General features: G+C 36.4%; 1 protein-coding gene across 41 annotated transcripts in view; it reads right to left on the bottom strand.

Moving 5' to 3' along the window:
• The window catches only part of STRBP (spermatid perinuclear RNA binding protein), a 143,670-nt gene that overhangs the window by 53,264 nt on the left and 71,246 nt on the right, over nucleotides 1-19,160 (bottom strand). For 28 of the 41 annotated variants that reach the window (XR_014081850.1, XR_014081851.1, XM_081588698.1 and 25 more), the window contains 4 exons: nucleotides 15,319-15,486; nucleotides 12,938-13,158; nucleotides 7,847-8,012; nucleotides 4,199-4,343 (listed from right to left, as the gene is read on the bottom strand). Coding sequence is in view for 39 of the 41 variants with exons in the window: in XM_081588698.1 (XP_081444824.1) it covers nucleotides 4,199-4,343; nucleotides 7,847-8,012; nucleotides 12,938-13,158; nucleotides 15,319-15,321 (535 nt within the window). In the remaining 2 variants the exon portion in view is untranslated. Of the gene's footprint in view, nucleotides 1-4,190; nucleotides 4,344-7,846; nucleotides 8,013-12,937; nucleotides 13,159-15,318; nucleotides 15,487-19,160 lie in introns of all 41 variants that reach the window. The other 13 variants (XM_081588711.1, XM_081588710.1, XM_081588706.1 and 10 more) reach the window with 2 other exon arrangements.

Raw genomic sequence — 19,160 nt, 5'->3', positions numbered from 1 at the left:
TGGTGGCTACAGGTTTACACAGGACAATGCAGGTCAAGCAGCTGGGGAAGGCAGGAGAATAAAGACGGCAGCATTGTCAGAAATCCTAGTTGTGACTTTTGGACTGGTCTTCCACCTAACAGGAGTCTCACTAGTGAACTTCTGACAAACTGCGTTGGAAGTTCACACTGGCAACTAAGGGGCGCTTGGGCAACTTTTCTGTGACCCCCTGAGAATCTCCCCTAATACTGAGCACTGCAGTTTATCTCAGCCTAAGTTACCACAAGTGCCTTTGTAGTTTTCCTATCCACTTGGTTTCAAAGTATAGTAAATACAGTAAGCAGCTGGATTTATCACCCTCATAGCAAATATACTTCTGGTTTAAAATCACAAGCACCAAAAGCAGCTTAGACCATGTGACGCTCAGAAAAACTAAGTCAGCTAAGATTCTCCTACGATCATCCTAGATAATAACTGGACTTGAGAGTCAGAAGAGATGGGTGAAACATCAGACTTTCTTCATTTATAAAACAGGACAACTATCTACCTCATGGCTGTTGAGAGTTAAATCATATATGAGAAAGTGCTTATAACATAGTAAGTTATAAAATACTTTAGCAAAGCAAAATCTTCAATATATATTACTTGAATTCTGAGATGTCCATTGTTAATGCTTCTTATACACCAGACAGTTCTATTTGATCAGATAATATGCTAGCTACAAAAATTAATTTAACAGGTTTTGTTTTAATTGCCTACTAAGTATTAGGTACCACTCAAGGTGCTAGGGATAAAGGACACAGGTAGGGAAAAAGACATCTGTCTCAATGAATCATAAACTTTATATTTATAGTAAGTCAGCTCATTACTAGCACTGCAGCAAATATAGTATCACTGATTTCAATACTACACATCAATGGGTATTTAACAGTTTAACTCTGTTTACGTTTACTACTTCAAACCGATTATTACACATTATTCTTGCTGTAAATGCAAGGCACTTTGAGTAGATGGGTTTTTGCTGTGACTTTTCGTTTACTAAACTAAGTAACTACCACTATTTACTAATCAATCACTTTGTGCTGGGTATTGCACAGGTCATATTATTATATAAATTCTCTCAAACAACTTTCTAAAGTATTCATTACCCACATTTTGAACTGAAGAAATATGTCCAAGGCACACAGTAATAGTTAATGGAGTTAAGGGTCAAACACTTGGCTGCCACCGAGGTCTATGTTCTTTTTCCTATGCCTTCTTTAGCAGGAAGCATATAGTAATGTATGTATGTGTGCATATTAAGTCGCTTCAGTGTGTCTGACTCTCTGGGACCCCATGGACTGTAGCCCGCCAAGGCCCTCTGTCCATGGGATTCTCCAGGCAAGAATACTGGAGTAGGTTGCCATGCCCTTCTCCAGAGGATCTTCCCAACCCAGGGATCTAACCACGTGTCTTATGTGTCTCCTGCATTGGCGGGAGGATTCTTTACCATTAGCGCCACCTGGGAAGCCCCATATAGATATGGGGAATGGTTATTCTATAGGGCCTTCAAGTAAAGGGTTAGAATATAGAAAGAAGGCTGACAGCACAGGAGGACTCTTACCTGTGAAACAGTAAACAATACCAAAGAAATTCACTATAGTCTGGCCACTGAAAATCTAAACAACAATGTGAAACAAGTAATTAGCTAGAGCCACTTCTGCAGAGACAACCCTGAGAAGAAAAGAATGGTGCTCTCACCAGACTCAGTCCTCCAGTTCTGCCTATTCTCAGACATTTTTCCCTTTTTTGATTTTACCCAAATATGTTGCAAGGGAAGAGAAACACATGAGGTATATACTGTGAACAGCCTGTTTGTTCTGTGGGAGAGAAGTTGAGATTCTGCAGGAAAATCTCTCCCCAAAAAGTATTTACACTGTGTATTTTTTTTAACTTTAAGAAAATGAGTGCATATTTTTTTAAAGAGATTTCTCTCAAACTTAGAAATTCCTGGAACCCAAGTGAATCTGTACTTTCACCCCATGCAGCTGAAAAGAACTGCGTCAAGGCAAGAGGAGTCATCTGGTGTGATGAAAGAAATCCTATAGAACTGTACGGCCCAGGTCTTAAATGCTTACACTGGATCCTCAAAGTTACCCAGTAACACACAAAACTGCTAGCACAGATCTAAAAACTTCGACAAAGTCCAAATTAGACAAAACGAGCAAAGTATGAGAGATAACAGGTGAGTTGTCAGGGCTGTGAGGTTAAGGAAAACAGCAAAGCAAATCTTGCTGCCATTCAAAAGCACAGAAAGCAACATGTGTAAAATATTAGATTCAAGCTGATTCTTTCATCTGATCCCACACAATTATGTTAACATCAGCTGATGAGATTGAGCTTATAAAGAGGTCTTGGAATCCTTTAATAACCCGAATACCTTGAACAGACTATGACTCTCCTACTCTTACTGCAAATTCCATTCTGCAATAACTAGTCTTCCAGTAAAGGTATAACATACTAAGATCTGTTTTCAGGTCCTCTGAACCTAAAGTTATAAAGACAACAGACTAAGCTTAGAGTTATCACTGAAACCTTAAAATCCCATGTAAGTGCAGAGAACCATGGGGGAAAAGAAGCCTGTTGTTCTCAATACTTTCAAAGTAATGGGAGAGATGTCTCCAGCTGCTAGCAAACATTATTTAGTCTTTGGCAACTTCAAATCTAGACAAATCTAGCCTCTGGAAACTTCAGTCGTCTTTTCATCTCTCTATACTCAAAGAATTTTTAATAATATCTGTAACTATACTTAGAAATGGTTAGTTTTACACTAGAGGGTCAAGTAGAACACAGCTTACCAGAATTAACAGAATTATCTTGATACTTCAGAAATCATTTTATAGTTCTACAGTTAATGGTGAACTGTAAAGCTGTTAAAGAAATTAAGCCATTTAAGATTGGTTCTTCAGAGGTGTTAGAGATACTATATACAGCCCAAAAGAAAAAGTACAGGGATAAACCAATTACAGAGTGGATGTACTTTAATTTTAAACTATGATTCATAAATGTACCTAGTTTTTATATCTGTTGGGTATAGTATAGCTGATTTTGGTACCCCAAAGACTTCTTTAAAAAGGAAGTCTATCACTTTTACTTTAAGAAATCCCATGAGTCATGTCTGCAAAACTTGAAATTCTAACATCTCTGGTAAAATGTGTCTTTTTCTTCCTTTATCATCAACTTGAAATAAATTAAGAAACTGACCAACACTTCTTGCTGCACTGGTATTTCAGGTAGGGGGTAAGCAATGGAACTTGCTGAATATCTAGTGATGAAAAACAGCAACAGGGAGTCCTCGTTGGCCCAGTTAGGCCACATTGCCTCTAAACTGTCATAACAGAGAAGGGCCAGTCGGTCAAAGGTCTGACACAGGAGAAACAGCACACAGCAAGTTTCTAGGGACAGGACTAAGAGGCAGAAACAAGCTGATGTGAAAGGATAAAAATATCAAAAAAGAAATTCAGCTCCAATAGTACTTCTTAAAACGGAATAGATTTCTCCCTCTACTTTTATTTGATGGCATTGCTATGCAGAAATTCTAACTTCAGAAGAAAGTCAGATTAAAATAAAATTCCCACATATATAAAATCCTAAATGTTAACATGATTACACACCTCCTAGAAAAAAATTTTTACTAAAGATTTTTTAAAAAAGAAAAAGCCCCACAATTTATCTCTCTTACATTACAAAACACTTAGGCAATTAGATAAAGCATAACTCTTAAAAAGTTATGGAGTTACTACAAGTGAATTTGAAAATAGTACTGTTTTGAACCACATTTAACCCTAAAATCAGACCTAATAACCAAGCTACCCAGAATAGGTTAGCTGATACCAATAGCAACGCAAAACTAGACAAAGTAAAACAGAACACCAAAACAGTATAAAAATTAAAGTGGATTTAAAACCAACATAAGCACAGGTTTTTTTGAATTATCATATTTTATGTTTTGAATATAAACATTTTTGCAAAATACAGAGATTGTGTAGGAATAAATCTGCTTAAAATACTGAGTGGCATAAAAGAAAAGACAGATTATTTCTTAAATCCATTGAACATAATTAGTGCAGCATTTGAGAGGTCTTATGTGAACAAAACAAATATATATTTATATATACACATCTATGTCTCTCTATATATACATATACATATACATATATATATATATACACATGTGTACCTCCGTCCTTCTTCTCCAATTCATCTCTAATTAGAGGGGAAGTAAGTATCACCTTCAAAGTTAGCGTGGGTTCTTTTGTATTCCGAATTATAATAGATGCCTCATCTACACATTGTTCCACTTGATATTTCTCTTCTGTGAGTTTCTGAAAGTCACCAAGATTTCAAAAACAGCCAATTAATTAAAATTTCAAAAAATGAATGATTCCCCCCTTAGTCTTAGTTTTCAAAAGTTATTAATGATTAGTTTTTACTGTTCTGAAAGAGTAGCTAATCTTTAACTAGTTCTTTAGGGTGGAAGTAACATTTCTCTCTCCCAACTTACCGGTGAATCCTCTTTCTCCTCAAAAAGCAACCATAAGGTCAATCATCAATTCAATTATTAAACAACATTTAAAACCATTCTTTCTAATATTTGAAAGTGAAAGTTACCAAAAGCATCATTATACATCAAAAGGTAAATTACTGTTTTTGAAATTATTACAAAGGACTTATATAGAATAATAAGTTGCTGGGAATGCTCTCTAAACCAATACCTTTTTTGATAGGACAACCTAAACAGGAACTCCTACTTGCTAATAAAGATTTATAAATATAAGATTACATAATCTTTTATGTAAGATTATGTAGATTTTTAAAGAAAATCAAGTAAGAATGAATGAAAAAGGATATCTGCACAATCACTCATCAGCAAAAAGGTTAATATAAACAAGTAACTAACTTCCCTTCTCTAACAAGAGGTGTCAGAGATCATTCCAGTGAGACCTTCTCTGGGACAAGTCATCTGACATCCACATGGAAATGTTCACTGCTTCTTTTAACAAACAATTATACAAAAAATTATCACCAATTAGGATCGTTTTTAAGTAAACATTTAATGTATTACTATACATTAAATATATAGTTTAGTAAGTTACACAGGGCCTTTCTTGGTGGTAAAATTTAATATATATTACCTAACATAAATAGTTGAACAGGAACACTACTGGGTCTCTCTACTCATCAACTGTGCATTAAAGGAACTCAAAGTCATTTGTATAAGAACAGCATTTTACCATTAAACATCCCAAAAAAGATAGAAAACTGAAAATTCATTACCCTAATTTTGAACAGAGGAAACCAAGAAAGGGAAAGGCCACATAGTGGCTGGAAAAACCAGAACCAGAATATAGAGAAAAAGCAGAAAATTGCTCACATTCACTTTGCATAAGAACAGTAAAGATGTCTCAGAGAAAAAGCAAAGTCAATTTTTCAACCGTACATGCAGATCACTCTATAAGACACATCCAAAGTAATGAAATATGATATGAGTGTTGGGCTAGACTAATTCTAAGTGACTCTGGTTTTGGTCATCCTTCTCCTCCTCTGCTCAAGGAAGTTCTAAAATCATCCTAGAAAAGAGTACACAGAGAAAAGGTCTGATACAATCCCAATTAATTAAGGTACGCTGAAACTCAGTTTTGCTATAAATGCTCAGGGAAAAGGTTTTTAATTCACAAAGAAATAAGTTCGTATTGTATCAGAGATTGGTTTTCCAAACGAACACCAAGAAAAAAGGGGTAGGCAGGGAATAAATGCAAAAATCCCATTTAAAATGATTTTCTAAAACATTTTTGTATTAATAATAAGATGTCCATGCTTGTGTGTACACATATGAAGGCATAGCAACTATGTGTACATGTACACAAATTAATATGAAGTGGGTGTACAATTACATCCCCATTTTATTTGGGTACCTCTACCCAAACACCTACAGTCATGGATCCAACCATCACACAAAGCAGCTGGTTTCACTGCTGGATAACTCTATTGGCTATGTTAAATATGTTTCTTAAAATGTCCACCACTGGTCTTAAGAGTTCAGGCCACTTTTGCCTTCTCCGAGAAGCTCTTCAAAGATCTGAAGATACCTGTATCTTTTTACAGCTTCTCTAGGTTAAAAAGCCCTAGTCTCTTAAAATTTGAAACAGTTTACACAGTCTGCATTCTCTCCCAGGCCCTTCCCTCAAACACTTGCTAGCCTGACAAAAAGTTTAAAACTGTGGTGCCCAGAAACAGAAAATACCGAGTTCACACAGTTGTGAACTACACAGAGAAATCTCTATTAGTACAACTGAAGCTCCAACTTTCTGTATCTTCAATATTGAGAAATACAACAGATCTTCAACTTCTTATAGCACTGGTTCTCAACCCTTTTTCCATCCTGACACATCTGAAAATATGACCACTCTTATATAAAACAGAACTCACTAAAGAGAACAGAAAAGGGGGTAAGATGGTTGGAAAAGCCTCCATATGTCCAACTCCTTGCTTATTATTCTAGTACAGATTTAAGAATAACAATGTTCACTATAATAAAAGTAGAAATAAAGATTAAACTTTAAAACAATATAAAAATAATGGGAAAAAGATGGATTTTACAACATTAACATTCTAATAACAAAAAGTATAGTCAGAAACCCGTTACTGAGCTTTCTTTACTGTACTCCATATTGCTTACACCTCTCCCTTCTCAAATGATCACATAACGATTTAAAAAGTCTTTAATCTTTTAAATCTTTCTTTAAAAGAAATGAATTTAACCCTTGAAAGAACACAAACTTTCCTTCAATCAGAACTGAAAATGGAAAAATCAAATATGTTTGCTCAGTCACTCAGAAAGCATTAAGATCTAAAAATGATTTTAAAAAAAAAAGTGTTCCAGAAATTAATATAGGAGAATGTGTCAACAAGTAACACAAATTTGAGTGCCAGGAACAGCAGATTAAAGTCAGGAAGATGGTTCTGAAAATCAGTTGGTGAATATGAAAGAAAATGATCCAGTAACAAAGTTAATAAAGACAAATTTAGAATTCATATTACTTTGGGGGAAAAAAGGTCTCCACAGAAGAAATACAAACAAAGGAAACCAACTACAAAAAAAGAGAGCATTCAACAACTCACAGTTCAACCTTGTGTACTGATATCTATTTATGCAACATGGATTGAAGGACTAACTGATATAAAATCACCAAAAAGCTATAATCTAATTATACCAAAGGTAACACATCTGAAAATCAAAGGTGATTATGGTTTTCAGCTGACCCTTGGAGCAGGCTGGCAGAGCAGGTCCTAAAGTGACCACAGCCCTGGACCAACCAATTGCCTTCAGCTCTGAGGAGCCCTCAGCCTCCAGCAGCATCCTCCAGGAAACATGACAACACTAAAATTCTCTAAATGCATCCCAATGTGGAAAAGGTTTGAAAACAAGGAATTAATAGTGAATTTCTACTAACAGAATGAATGAATGAAATGAAATGAACACAGTCTTCAATTTAAAAAATTAGCATCTATGAAAGTTTCCAGTTGTCCAGGCTCTTTTTGTTCTTTTCCACACTATATCAAACCTTCTAGAGTTTTATAATACTGAGAGGCCTATTCTGGAAAACATGAAGACTCTCAGCAAGATACATGTGAAAAATTTAAGACTGTACTTTGAATACTAATCACCAGAAGTTTGCCTTAGATGTGATGTATGATGCACAGACCCAGAATAGCGGTCTGTACTTACCTTTTACTGTTATCAATTTCTTTTTATTAAATTAATGAGGAGCACTACCTATTTACCTTTTTACAAATTCTCCTAGAGGTACAATTAAACTGTACTCACCTGAATCTGAATAGGAAGATTATCTTTGACTGTATTTAACAGGGTCTCTGTGGGTTTGTCTTTGCACATTAAAACCAGCTCCAAGTCCATATCGTCTTTAATCAGCAAGCCTTTTGCAACCAGGCCAATCCTCATTACACCACACAATGTCCGACCACCTTGATCCCTAAAAATAAAAGTCTGAATGATTACTTTCACAGCCTACTTCTGAAACTATAACTTAATCATCACTTGGCTTTCTGGCTATCCATATGAATTGATAAGGGAGAACATAATCCAGATATCCAAAATTCCACAAAAGTAAGTCTCAGATTTAAGGCTCATAAACTATCTTACACAAAGAACCAATAGCGAGACTTGTTTCAAATGATAGATCTCTCAATTCTTTATTAAATCTATATTGCTTAGGAAAATCCAAAAATACTGTATCCCCTTAAGTATCTTTTCAATTATTCAAACTTGCTCCTTTTATCTTTTAGTCAGCAATTAAAGAATTGTGAGAAACATGAACACTGTAGTATACTAAGAAAGAGCATCAGAGTGGAAATGAAAAGACCTAACCTCTGCTCCTAGCAGTGCCTTTTGGCTCAGTATCTGTAACTGTAAAATGGCTATTGGCTAGGTAAGCCCTAGCTCACTCCTCCTAGATGTAGCATTCTAGGAATCATAAAAGTTTATGGGGAAAGCAGAATAATGTGATAAAAGTGAAGAGCTGAGGAACCCAAAGATGATCTGTCAACACACACATTCCAAATCCAGTGGTCATGAGAAGAACGGACATTCAAAGAATATCAAGTCATGCTGCTGCTGCTAAATCACGTCAGTCGTGTCCGACTCTGTGTGACCCCATAGACAGCCCACCAGGCTCCGCCGTACCCGGGATTCTCCAAGCAAGAACACTGGAGTGGGTTGCCATTTCCTTCTCCAATGCATGAAAGTGAAAAGTGAAAGTGAAGTCGCTCAGTCGTGTCTGACTCTTAAGAGACTCCATGGACTGCAGCCTACCAGGCTCCTCCATCCATGGGATTTTCCAGGCAAGAGTACTGGAGTGGGTTGCCAGTGCCTTCTCCATATCAAGTCATGAATGGTGCATAAGAATAACAATATCTATCCTTGATTTTAATACCTAAAGTTTATTAGTTCATTTCCCTCAATTACAAATGAAAATGTAACTAAACTTAGTGGTTATTCAACAAGTAAGCAACTGTTTGAATATGGAGAACATACTCCAAATTTTCCTGCTATAGAGGCTCACACTGCAGATTAAGTATAAAAGCTGTTTGAAACCTGCTTAAGAAGGAAGACAAATATGACATCTGAGAACAAACTGCGTGCCACAAATCTCATTTAGACCTAAGAGCCTGCATTTGAAAGACAAGGAATGAGAATCTCAAAACTGGTGATAAATTGCTCAAGTTCACATAGAGTAAAATGGTGCTGCAGTCCACGGGGTCGCACAGAGTCAGACATGACTGAACGAGTGAACAACAAGATTCAAACTCAAGTTGATTTGACCACAACACTCAAGCTCTTTACATTATTATGACTGCATCACAATTTCAGAAAAGAGAAAGGTCAAAATTAGAGACTTCCAGCAAGGCAAACTTCAAGTGTGACTTCAGCAGAGTCATGATTTGGTTAAAGAGGGAAAAAAGGTCATTCTAGCTGAAGGCAAAGAATCAGCAGAGTTGAGCCCAAGTTAGCCGAGTTGGAGAATGAACTGGAGAAAAGAGAAACAGAACAGTGGCAATGGAAACAAGACAGGAAATCATAAATAACTCAGCCACAGATCAGCGCCTGGCACACCTGAGAGATTCAATAAACATCAAAGCAATGAAAAATTATAAGGGTGGTATAAGTATAAAAAGAAATAAAAATCATTTTGAAGCAACTAAACCAAATAAAGGGCATTATTTGATATTAAGAATAGAGTCTGTCATCTTTTGATTATTTTTTCCTCTGTATTCCTGTTCTTTCATCGTTCTCCCAAACCTAGTAACAGTTTATAAATTCTCCCCTCATAATCACTCTCAAACCCCTGTCTTCAAACTAGCTTCTTTTCAGGCTCTTACTACCTCTCACCTAAACCACCTCAATAACCACCTCTCCACTGGCCTGACTAAACTCCTAGCATCTCATCTACTGTATACAGTATGTTACAACCAGAACAGTCTTCCAAAAGCACGACAAGGACGGAACTCGGCCTGCTATTTTCCTGGTGTCCCGCTGAACACTTAGACATGGGCTTATTGGGAGGCAATTTAGGAGTCAGCATGACTTCCTGTTTCAAATCCTGGATCTGCCACTTACTATATGACACTGGACAAATTACAAATTACTTGACTGTTTTGAACCTATTTCCTCATTTGTTTACAAAAAAAACAACAGAGTAATACCTTCCTCAGAGTGGTACTGAGAATATCATTTATTAATAATTAGCATAAGTAATGAATTTAGTCCAGAGCCTAGTATATATTAATAGCTCAATAAAAAATAGCTATTATTCCTTAAACAGTCCTGATACTTTTTCACACCTAGATCCTTGCTGAGATTTATTTTTTCTTCTACTTTAACTGCCTGACAAAACCCTACTCACTCTCTGGAGGGCCAACTGCAAACGCTACCTCCTTTGTGAAGTTTTTTCTGATCCTCAGATCCCTCACCTAGTCTTTCCGTGCTCTGTACTTTCACATTTTGGTCATGGATAATCAAAGTGAAGATGTGAAGAAAAGTGGATCCGAGTCCAACAGACTTGAATGTGAATCCTGACTCCACCACACACTCAGTGAGCTTAGGCAAGGTAAATTTGTTATTGATTCTGAGTCACTCTTTCTTCATAACCAAATATGAAGCACTGGAAATTTAAGTAAAATGGGGGTGGAGGGCAGACAACAGTAATAGAGACTAGCATATTTGTTGTAAAATAATGTGAAAAATAATCTGATACAGTAATTGGCACTCAATAAATAGTAGATGTTATTAACTAGCCCTTATTAGCTTATTACATTCTATACCATAAATATGATATACTTGGTCTTACCATGTAGAAGAAAGCAAGACTGAGCAGAGAAACTAAATCCTAATCCAGTTCTAAATTTTAATAATGAATTTGAATATGAGGTATTATAAAGCAAGTGACCCCAATACAGGGAATTAATTAAAATTAAGCTAAATATTTAATATTTCTAAAATACAAATAGTGGGAACTTGTGAGTCAGTTTGTAAAGAGGTAAAACAAGAGCACACAGGGAAAAGCTGTCTAACAGTGCCTGGCAATAGAAGGTGCTTAATAAATACAAGCAAGCCCTCCCTGTCTCTGAGCCCTCTGCAGTACTCAGCACACATCAGGAGCATAATTCGTGTCTATGACCACAACAGCTCTGTCTGGAAGCCATGCCTGCCTCTGTTTTATATAAAATAGGGACACAATCATTCTACACCTTAAGCTCTACCAACCGGGAAGAATGACACCCAAGGGCTCAACCCAGGAATGTTTCACAAACTGGAAACACTTTACAGAGTCCCTACAACACTATTTAAAAATTCAAACAAAGCACACAGCACATTATGTTTTAAACATCTTGACAACTCAGCGACCTGATCCAGTTCACCAAGTGTCTACTGGAGCACTGTCCAAGAGTCTGCTCAGCCTTGACAGCAAAGAGATGTATTTAAAAGGACTGACTTCGCTGAAAAATACTTAGAAATAGCAAAAACAGCAAATCATGTAAGTTTTACCACAATAAATGGTATAAACACATTCCGACATGCAACTTAAACACAGAATGCAGGAATTCCCTAGCGATCCAGTTGTTGAGACTCGGCACTTTCACTGCTGTGGCCCAGGTTCAATTCCTGGTTTGCGAACTAAGATGACACAAGCCCTGTGGTGTGGCCAATCAATCAGTTAATCTATAAGTAAGGAATTTATGACTATTTAACTTGCACAGGGACTGAGATACAAAGAGCTTCATTATTGGATGATACTACTAATTACCAATAAACCTATATTTTGACAGTATCTTTTTTAAACTCATCATATGTAAGAAAAAGTGAATTACTGCCAAGAAACTTCAAGCTGACAAATCTATGGCTAATGTATATATTACCTGTAATAAGCTAACAAAGTCAAGAAAACGTAACCTTCAGCTGGAAACGGATACTGATTTTCTTTCATCTGAAGATGGAAAGGTTACACTATCTTTCTTTTAATTTAAAGAAATCAATTTATCAATACCTTCCCACTATTCTTTGTCTACTTATCACACTGATTTAGAATTGAAAGGCTGAGAAAAAAATTCTGTAACTTCTATCCTCAATTTACCAGTTGTAGTCAAAGTAATGTTCTTAATCCCACTAATACAATGCAGTCAAATGAGCTTCATCTTTCAAAGTAAACTATATTCTTACTCCAATCATAGTGACATTGCTCAAAATAATAACTCTAAGTTTAGCAAGACATAAAAAGTTTCCTAGTTCTCCCTCAGCTTTATCCCACTCATAGCTCACTTTTGCTGCAGCACTGGGAACACTGCTATAATAGCTGAAGGCTCTGGCTCCCATAAGGCCATTCATTCAATACCCAATGAGCATGTACTACATGCAAGACACTACACTGAATCCTGGGAGTCAACAAGGAAGATACAGTCAAAAATACCTTTAGAGGACATTCTCCTGCACTCTTTCTTCTACATCAGGATTTTTAAACACCTGACAAAAATGACATTTTATGACTTCCCCAGAGACCAAAAAAAACTATAGTGTTTATTTCTGAATTTAGGAGACTAAACCAACACATGAAAAAGATGACATATCACAATCTCTAAAAGAGAGGTTTTTTTAAAGGGCTTGTATTCCTTTTTAAAGGGATCCTGAACAGCTCTCTCCTGTTTCTCTGCTCTAATCATTATTCCTCTTTTACTGTCCCTTCAAATTTAACTCAGAAAAATTCCACATTTACTTCCTTGTTTACAGTCATATAAATGAGAAAACCCAAAGAACACCACATACCAAGTGTAACCCAGCAGGATGGGACCCTGGACTTTTCTGGGCACTACAAAGAAAGTGTCACAAAGGTCAGGTCACACTTACTTGGAATAGGTGTCTACGGCCTCTTCCTTCTTTACTTCTGTCTCACCCTCTGCTTTTGTGCCTTTACTTGTTTCATCCAGCCAATCTGAGACATGTTTAAGAGCACACTCAACAGTAGATACCATATTCTGAACAGCTTCAAGTTCCTCCGGAGATGGATAAATTGTCGAATGTTTCACCATAACATGGCGATCATCATTGGCAAAAGATCTGATAGATCTCTGTCAGAAGATGAAAGAAAACTATTACTTTGATAAAAGAAATGGTACCTGAAAAGGATGACTTACAAATATATTTGAGTCAAATCATAGCTAATAACTGTCAAACTGTTGTGAAACAGTTAACATTGAGATAACAAGAAACTGCTCAAGAAAGGAAGTAAAAACCCATCCTACTGAACTCCACACCAGAAAATCTGAAATCTTTCATTCATGTTTTGGAAAAGTTCACACACATCACATTCAGTATTATATATATTCCATCTTTTAGCTGAATAGATGTGCTTTCAATATCACATCAAAAAAGGTCATCCATATCACACATCATTGGCAAGAAACAGACACTTCCTAGTTTCAGCAGAGTATCTAGAAATGCATACAGGTGACTTGTGATACCCAGTCACTCCTTTCCAAACTGCTGAATACTTCTGCACTTTGAAAAATTGAGATTTTGTAATATAATAATATAAAATACAAAGTTATATGTGAACAAGACAGTAAAACTATGGGCCACATCATAATATTACTATTTGGCATTCAAACCTTTGGTGTGATGCTTTAATTTTTAAAACAGATTAGTAAGAGATATTCCAGTTTCCAAAATGGGGAAAATAAATATTGTAAAAGAATTAATTTCAAACTAATTTACAAATACGTACACACTCTCAATCAAAATTCCCCCAAGATAGATTCATTTTAGTACTTCACAAAAATAATTTTAAAGCTCATGGGGGTGGGGGGGGAATCAATGACAGCATTAAGAACTATTCTACAAAGGTGGATGGATGGTACCATTATGCTAAAATAAAATATCAAAAATTTAAAAAGCAACAATTAAAATGACATGCTGGCCCAGAAATCAGTGGAGCAGATTAGAACCTAGAAATAGAATGAATTTCATGAAAATTTAATAGAGTAGATCCTTCACACTCATGAGTCACACATCCAAAAACCTTTGAATATCTCCAAATTTACAAATACCATGAGGACACTTGTACCACTAAACAGCAAAATGAACAAGCTACATTTAAAATGAATAAACTAGGAAAAGAATTTTCACCAACTATGACAAGTAATATATATAAAGTATTTGTTTAAGCAGTAAGAATATCTAGACTTCAAGAGATAAATAAGCTGAAGAGGCAAACAATTCATTTCATATGGGAAGAAATACAAGTTATAGTGTCATTCGCCACAGCTCACCATAAAACTAAATGACAGAGAAAATCCATCCCAAGTTAACATTTTTCCCCACTAGTCACCATTAAAATATTAGTATAGCTCCTTCTTTAGAGAGCAAGTCAACTAAGTTGCTAGAACAAACCCTAGAACAAAATTTTTTTAAATAAAATCTTTCTTAAAGAAATACCTTCAGACTTGCTAAACAACATATTTCAAAAACACAGAGGATTAATATTTTGTGCTTTTCCCCACACTTATCTTTTTTAAGCCTTTTCTCACTAACACTTAGGGGAGAAAAAAAATTACACATCCTTCAGAACCAAAATATGAGGCAAAAAAATTCAGCATATTTTACCAATTAAAAAATTAGGCAGGAAAGGTTATGACCTCATCTAATATCTCAAATTCAATTTAAGTACGAACCTTCCACAAAAACTAAGGTTTCCAGGATATTCAGTTCAGTATCCTCAATACACTCAATATCTGACCTTATTTTAAAATCAAAAGCATGTGGAAAAAAAAAAAAAAAACGGTGTCTTTTTCAGTTAAATACACACATTTTATAAACTGCAAACCCTTCAAATTATTACTTAAAGAACTGGTTCAGGACTTTAAAACACTGAGCTTCAGGTAGAAAGCTAGAGAAAAATTACATAATTTCAAGTTCAAGGTCACCTTAGCCATTTGTATCAGTTTGCTAATACCAGTTTTATTAGAAAATATTATTTATGAGCATTCCCTCCTTTGTACTTAATAATTTATGGACTGCAGGCTCATGGGGCTCCATCTTGTGGTTTAAAGGGCTCATAATAAATCTGAACTCATTCGCTTTGCTTAAATAGTAGAATGGCATCTTCAGCTGATGCATTGGAGCCAAAAATTAACACCACTGTTTTTACTTGCCTTCACTGTTAATAGCTTCAATTTTAAATGACTGAGCTCTTTGGTAACTAAATTAAGGAATTATAAATGATAACCTACCATGGTTTTCTATAGTATTTTAGCTTCTTCTTCCGATCCTTTCCTCTCTTTCTTGTCGTCTTCACTAGACACTGTTTTGTGTGACAGTACCTCCTCATAAGCCTGAGTCCCCTGATGGCTCAGAGTCAATATGGCAAAGATATCTGAAGGCTTGTTCTCTAGAGTACACTTGCAAGAGAAAAAGAAAAACAACTTTTCAAAAATGCTTATTTACAATTAGTTTCATATCAGAGGGAGAAACCCATACACATATTACTGAATAAAACGGAACAATCTTTATAGTGGAAAATTACTTTATTTTAAACAAAAAGCTAAAACATCCTTTGAAGGCCTGGGCCCAAAGAGCCTAAGTGATATGACCAGACAAATAACTCTCTTGGTAGCCACAAACTGGCAGACGACTGACTTGTACTCAATGAGATGAATACATTAACAAACACAGATTCAGTAAAGAAATACAACCAGAAAGTGTAATACTACTATTGGTGGGGAAAATGTTGCAATTAACCATGAGATATTCAACAGAAATTGGCATCAGTCAGGCCTATCTGAAAAGTAGATGAGGACACCTGGAAATGTAACACCTTTGCTCGTCACCATGAGGCTTTTCCACTTGACACTGCCATCAGACTTACAATATATGCTGGAACAATGTCTCTTCTTGAATCATTTCAGGCCTAAAATTCAGTATGCTTTTTTGGCTCTCCTCTCCTAACTCCCTAGAGACCTTAGTGCCCTCTCAACCTATATGCAGTGCTATGCCACTATGTTAAATATTCACTCAATCTTTATTTCATTACCCATGAATGGCTGTCACCAGAATCCCAAGCATTATTTCTGCCCAGAGGCCTAAGACTCATTCTATTACCCCTATGTTCCACTTTTATGAGATTTTATTCCAGGTGAGGTAAAAATAAGCTTTTCTGAACACTGCTGAGATCCTTAAATACTACAAGCCAGCTGTAAAAAAAAAAAAAAAAAGAAAGAAAGAAAAGAAAAACTAGAGGCTATTAAAATAGAACATATGCATTACATGACTATCAGGAGAAATACACACCACAGAATACATAAACACCCACAAGAAACAGCTTCCTCTTCTTCTCAATGTTGTGTGTGTTGTGCTGTGTCGTGTGCTCAGTCGTGTCTGACTCCTTGTGACCCCATGGACTGTAGCCCACCAGGCTCCTTTGTCCATGGAATTTTCCAGGCAAGAATACTTCCTTTAAATTTTCCCTTAAATAAGGAAATCCCCTTTTTACTTTTATCTACAATAATTTCCTAACAGTTACTCTCTTAAAGAAAAAAAAAAAAGATCCTTTTTGAATTTTTAGGACCAGCAAAGTTAAAGGTGACATTTAACTCTACCCAATACTACAAATGACTTCCCTGGTGGCTCAGATGGTAAAGCATCTGCCTGCAATGCGGGAGACCCGGGTTCAACCCCTGGGTTGGGAAGATCTCCTGGAGAAGGAAATGGCAACCCACTCCAGTACTCTTGCCTGGAGAACCCTATGGACGGAGGAGCCTGGTAGGCTACAGTCCATGGGGTTGCAAAGAGTCGGACAGGACTGAGCGACTTTACTTTCACTTTCAATACTACAAATGAAAAAACAGACCCACATTCATAGTCAAATGATACTAAGTTGTGACCTACATGCAACACAATTCACATCCTATAACCAACTTCCCTGACTCTGACTTACAAAATCCACCTGAAATAAGCCAGTGAAGATTGAGTTTTTTAAGTTACATAACAACTAATTATGGAAAGATTGAGGGTAGGAGGAGAAGGGGACAACAGGATGAGATGGCATCATCAGCTCAATGGACATGAGTTTGAACAAACTCTGGGAGATAGTGAAGGACAGGGAAGCCCGGCATGCCGCTGTGCATGGGGTTGCAAAGAGTCAGACATGACTAAGTGACTGAAAAACAAAACAATAGATGGAACTTACTTTGATTATTCCATATATCAAATCAAAGTAAAGAGGGAACATACATATACTGCAAATCACAGGGTCCTTTTATACAACAAAGTTAAGACACAAACTAAAACATCATCAATGGTAAGAGACATTTCAAAGACCATCCTGTCACTAGAATTTTATCTTTTGTATAAAGATCATATTGTACTATTTAGAGTTTTTTGCATTTCCCATTTCCAACCTTACTCCATTCTAGAGGATTCAACCATTCAGTACTTGGCTGTGAATCCTGCAGCCAAAGACTGCTGTACATTTACATGAGAACTGAAAACAAAATCCACAAGCTGCTCTTTATAAAAATGTAAAACCAGTAAGTGAAACATATTACGAAAGCTGGTTGAAAACAGAAAGAGAGAAGAATGCTAAGTAAAAGTTGATGTAGTGGGACTTTCCTGGTGGTCTAGTGGTTTAAGAATCATCCTTGCAAAGCAGGGGATGCAGGTTCGGTCCCTGGTCAGGGAACTATGATCTCACATACAATGGAGCAACTAAACCCATGTTCTGCAACTACTGAGCCCGGGTGTTCTGCCCATGTGCCACAGCTAAGAACAAATGCAACCAAATAAATATTAAAAAAAAAAAAAAAAAAGGCTGACACAGCGGAGAAATTATGGATCACCAATAGCACTTTTTAGTCATTAGTATGGAGAGTAAACACCCTACCCAAACATCAAGCTCTGGGCCCATATTTGCCACTTTTATTCAACATAGTTTTGGAAATCCTAGCCACAGCTATCAGAGAAGAAAAACAAATAAAGATAATTCAAATTGGAAAGGAACAAGTAAACCTGTCACTATCTGCAGATGGCATGGTACTGTACATGGAAAAGCCTACACACATCACCAGAAAACTATTTTGTTGTTCCACCACTCAGCCATGTCCAACTCACTGCAACCCCATGGACTGCAGCAACACCAGGCCTCCCTGTCCTTCACCATATCCCAGAGCTTGCTCAAACTCATGTCCATTGAGTGGGTGATGACATCCAACCATCTTTTTGTCTGTCGTCCCCTTCTCCTCCTGCCTTCTAACTTTCCCAGCACCAGGGTCTTTTCCAATGAGTCAACTCGTCACCATCAGGTGGCCAAAGTACTGGAGCTTCAGCTTCAGCATTAGTCCTTCCAATGAATATTCAGGGTTGATTTCCTTTAGGATGGACTGGTTTGATCTCCGTGCAGTCCAAAGGACTCAAGTCTTCTCCAACACCGCAGTTCAAAAGCATCAATTCTTCTGCACTCAGCCTTCTTTATGGTTGAACTCTCACACCCAAACATGACTACTGGAAAAATCATAGACTTGACTATATGTGACCTTTGTGGGCAAAGTGATGTCTCTACTTTTTAATGTGCTGTCTAGGTTTGTCATTTTGTCCACTATATTAAAGATGGGCAAATATAAAATAAGAAAAAGACATCTCGCTGATACACCAAGAGGATTAGTTTAAGATAAAGAGATTTACTAGTAAATACATACTTATTTATCATCTATTCTGTACTTGGTACTGTGCTTGACAGTACAGGGCATACGAAAATGAACCAACTCAGATACATTAAAAGAAGAGCAAATACCATATAAATTCAATAATTCTTCCAAATCTCTTCAAATAAACTTTTCCTACATGGTGGCATTAAGTTTCTGTACATTACTAACTTGAAAAAAAATACTGAATTTCAGTATTTTCCTCTGGAAATTTCCTTTTATTTTCTATATTAAAAAGGCACATATGAGAATGCTAAACTGGTAAACTCATAAATTACATATACCTACTCCAAAATCCAGCTTTTCATTCCCACCTGGAAACACCTATCATGATGGAAAAGTTCAATCCCACCACATCATTTGAAGCCTTCCAACAT

The sequence above is a fragment of the Giraffa tippelskirchi genome, chromosome 4 (assembly GCF_054371585.1).
Source record: "Giraffa tippelskirchi isolate mGirTip1 chromosome 4, T2T-mGirTip1v1.2.pri, whole genome shotgun sequence".
In the NCBI taxonomy this organism is placed as follows: Eukaryota; Metazoa; Chordata; class Mammalia; order Artiodactyla; family Giraffidae; genus Giraffa; species Giraffa tippelskirchi.
The sequence above is the reverse complement of the archived record's forward strand: the minus strand, read 5'-3'. Positions and strand labels throughout refer to the sequence as shown.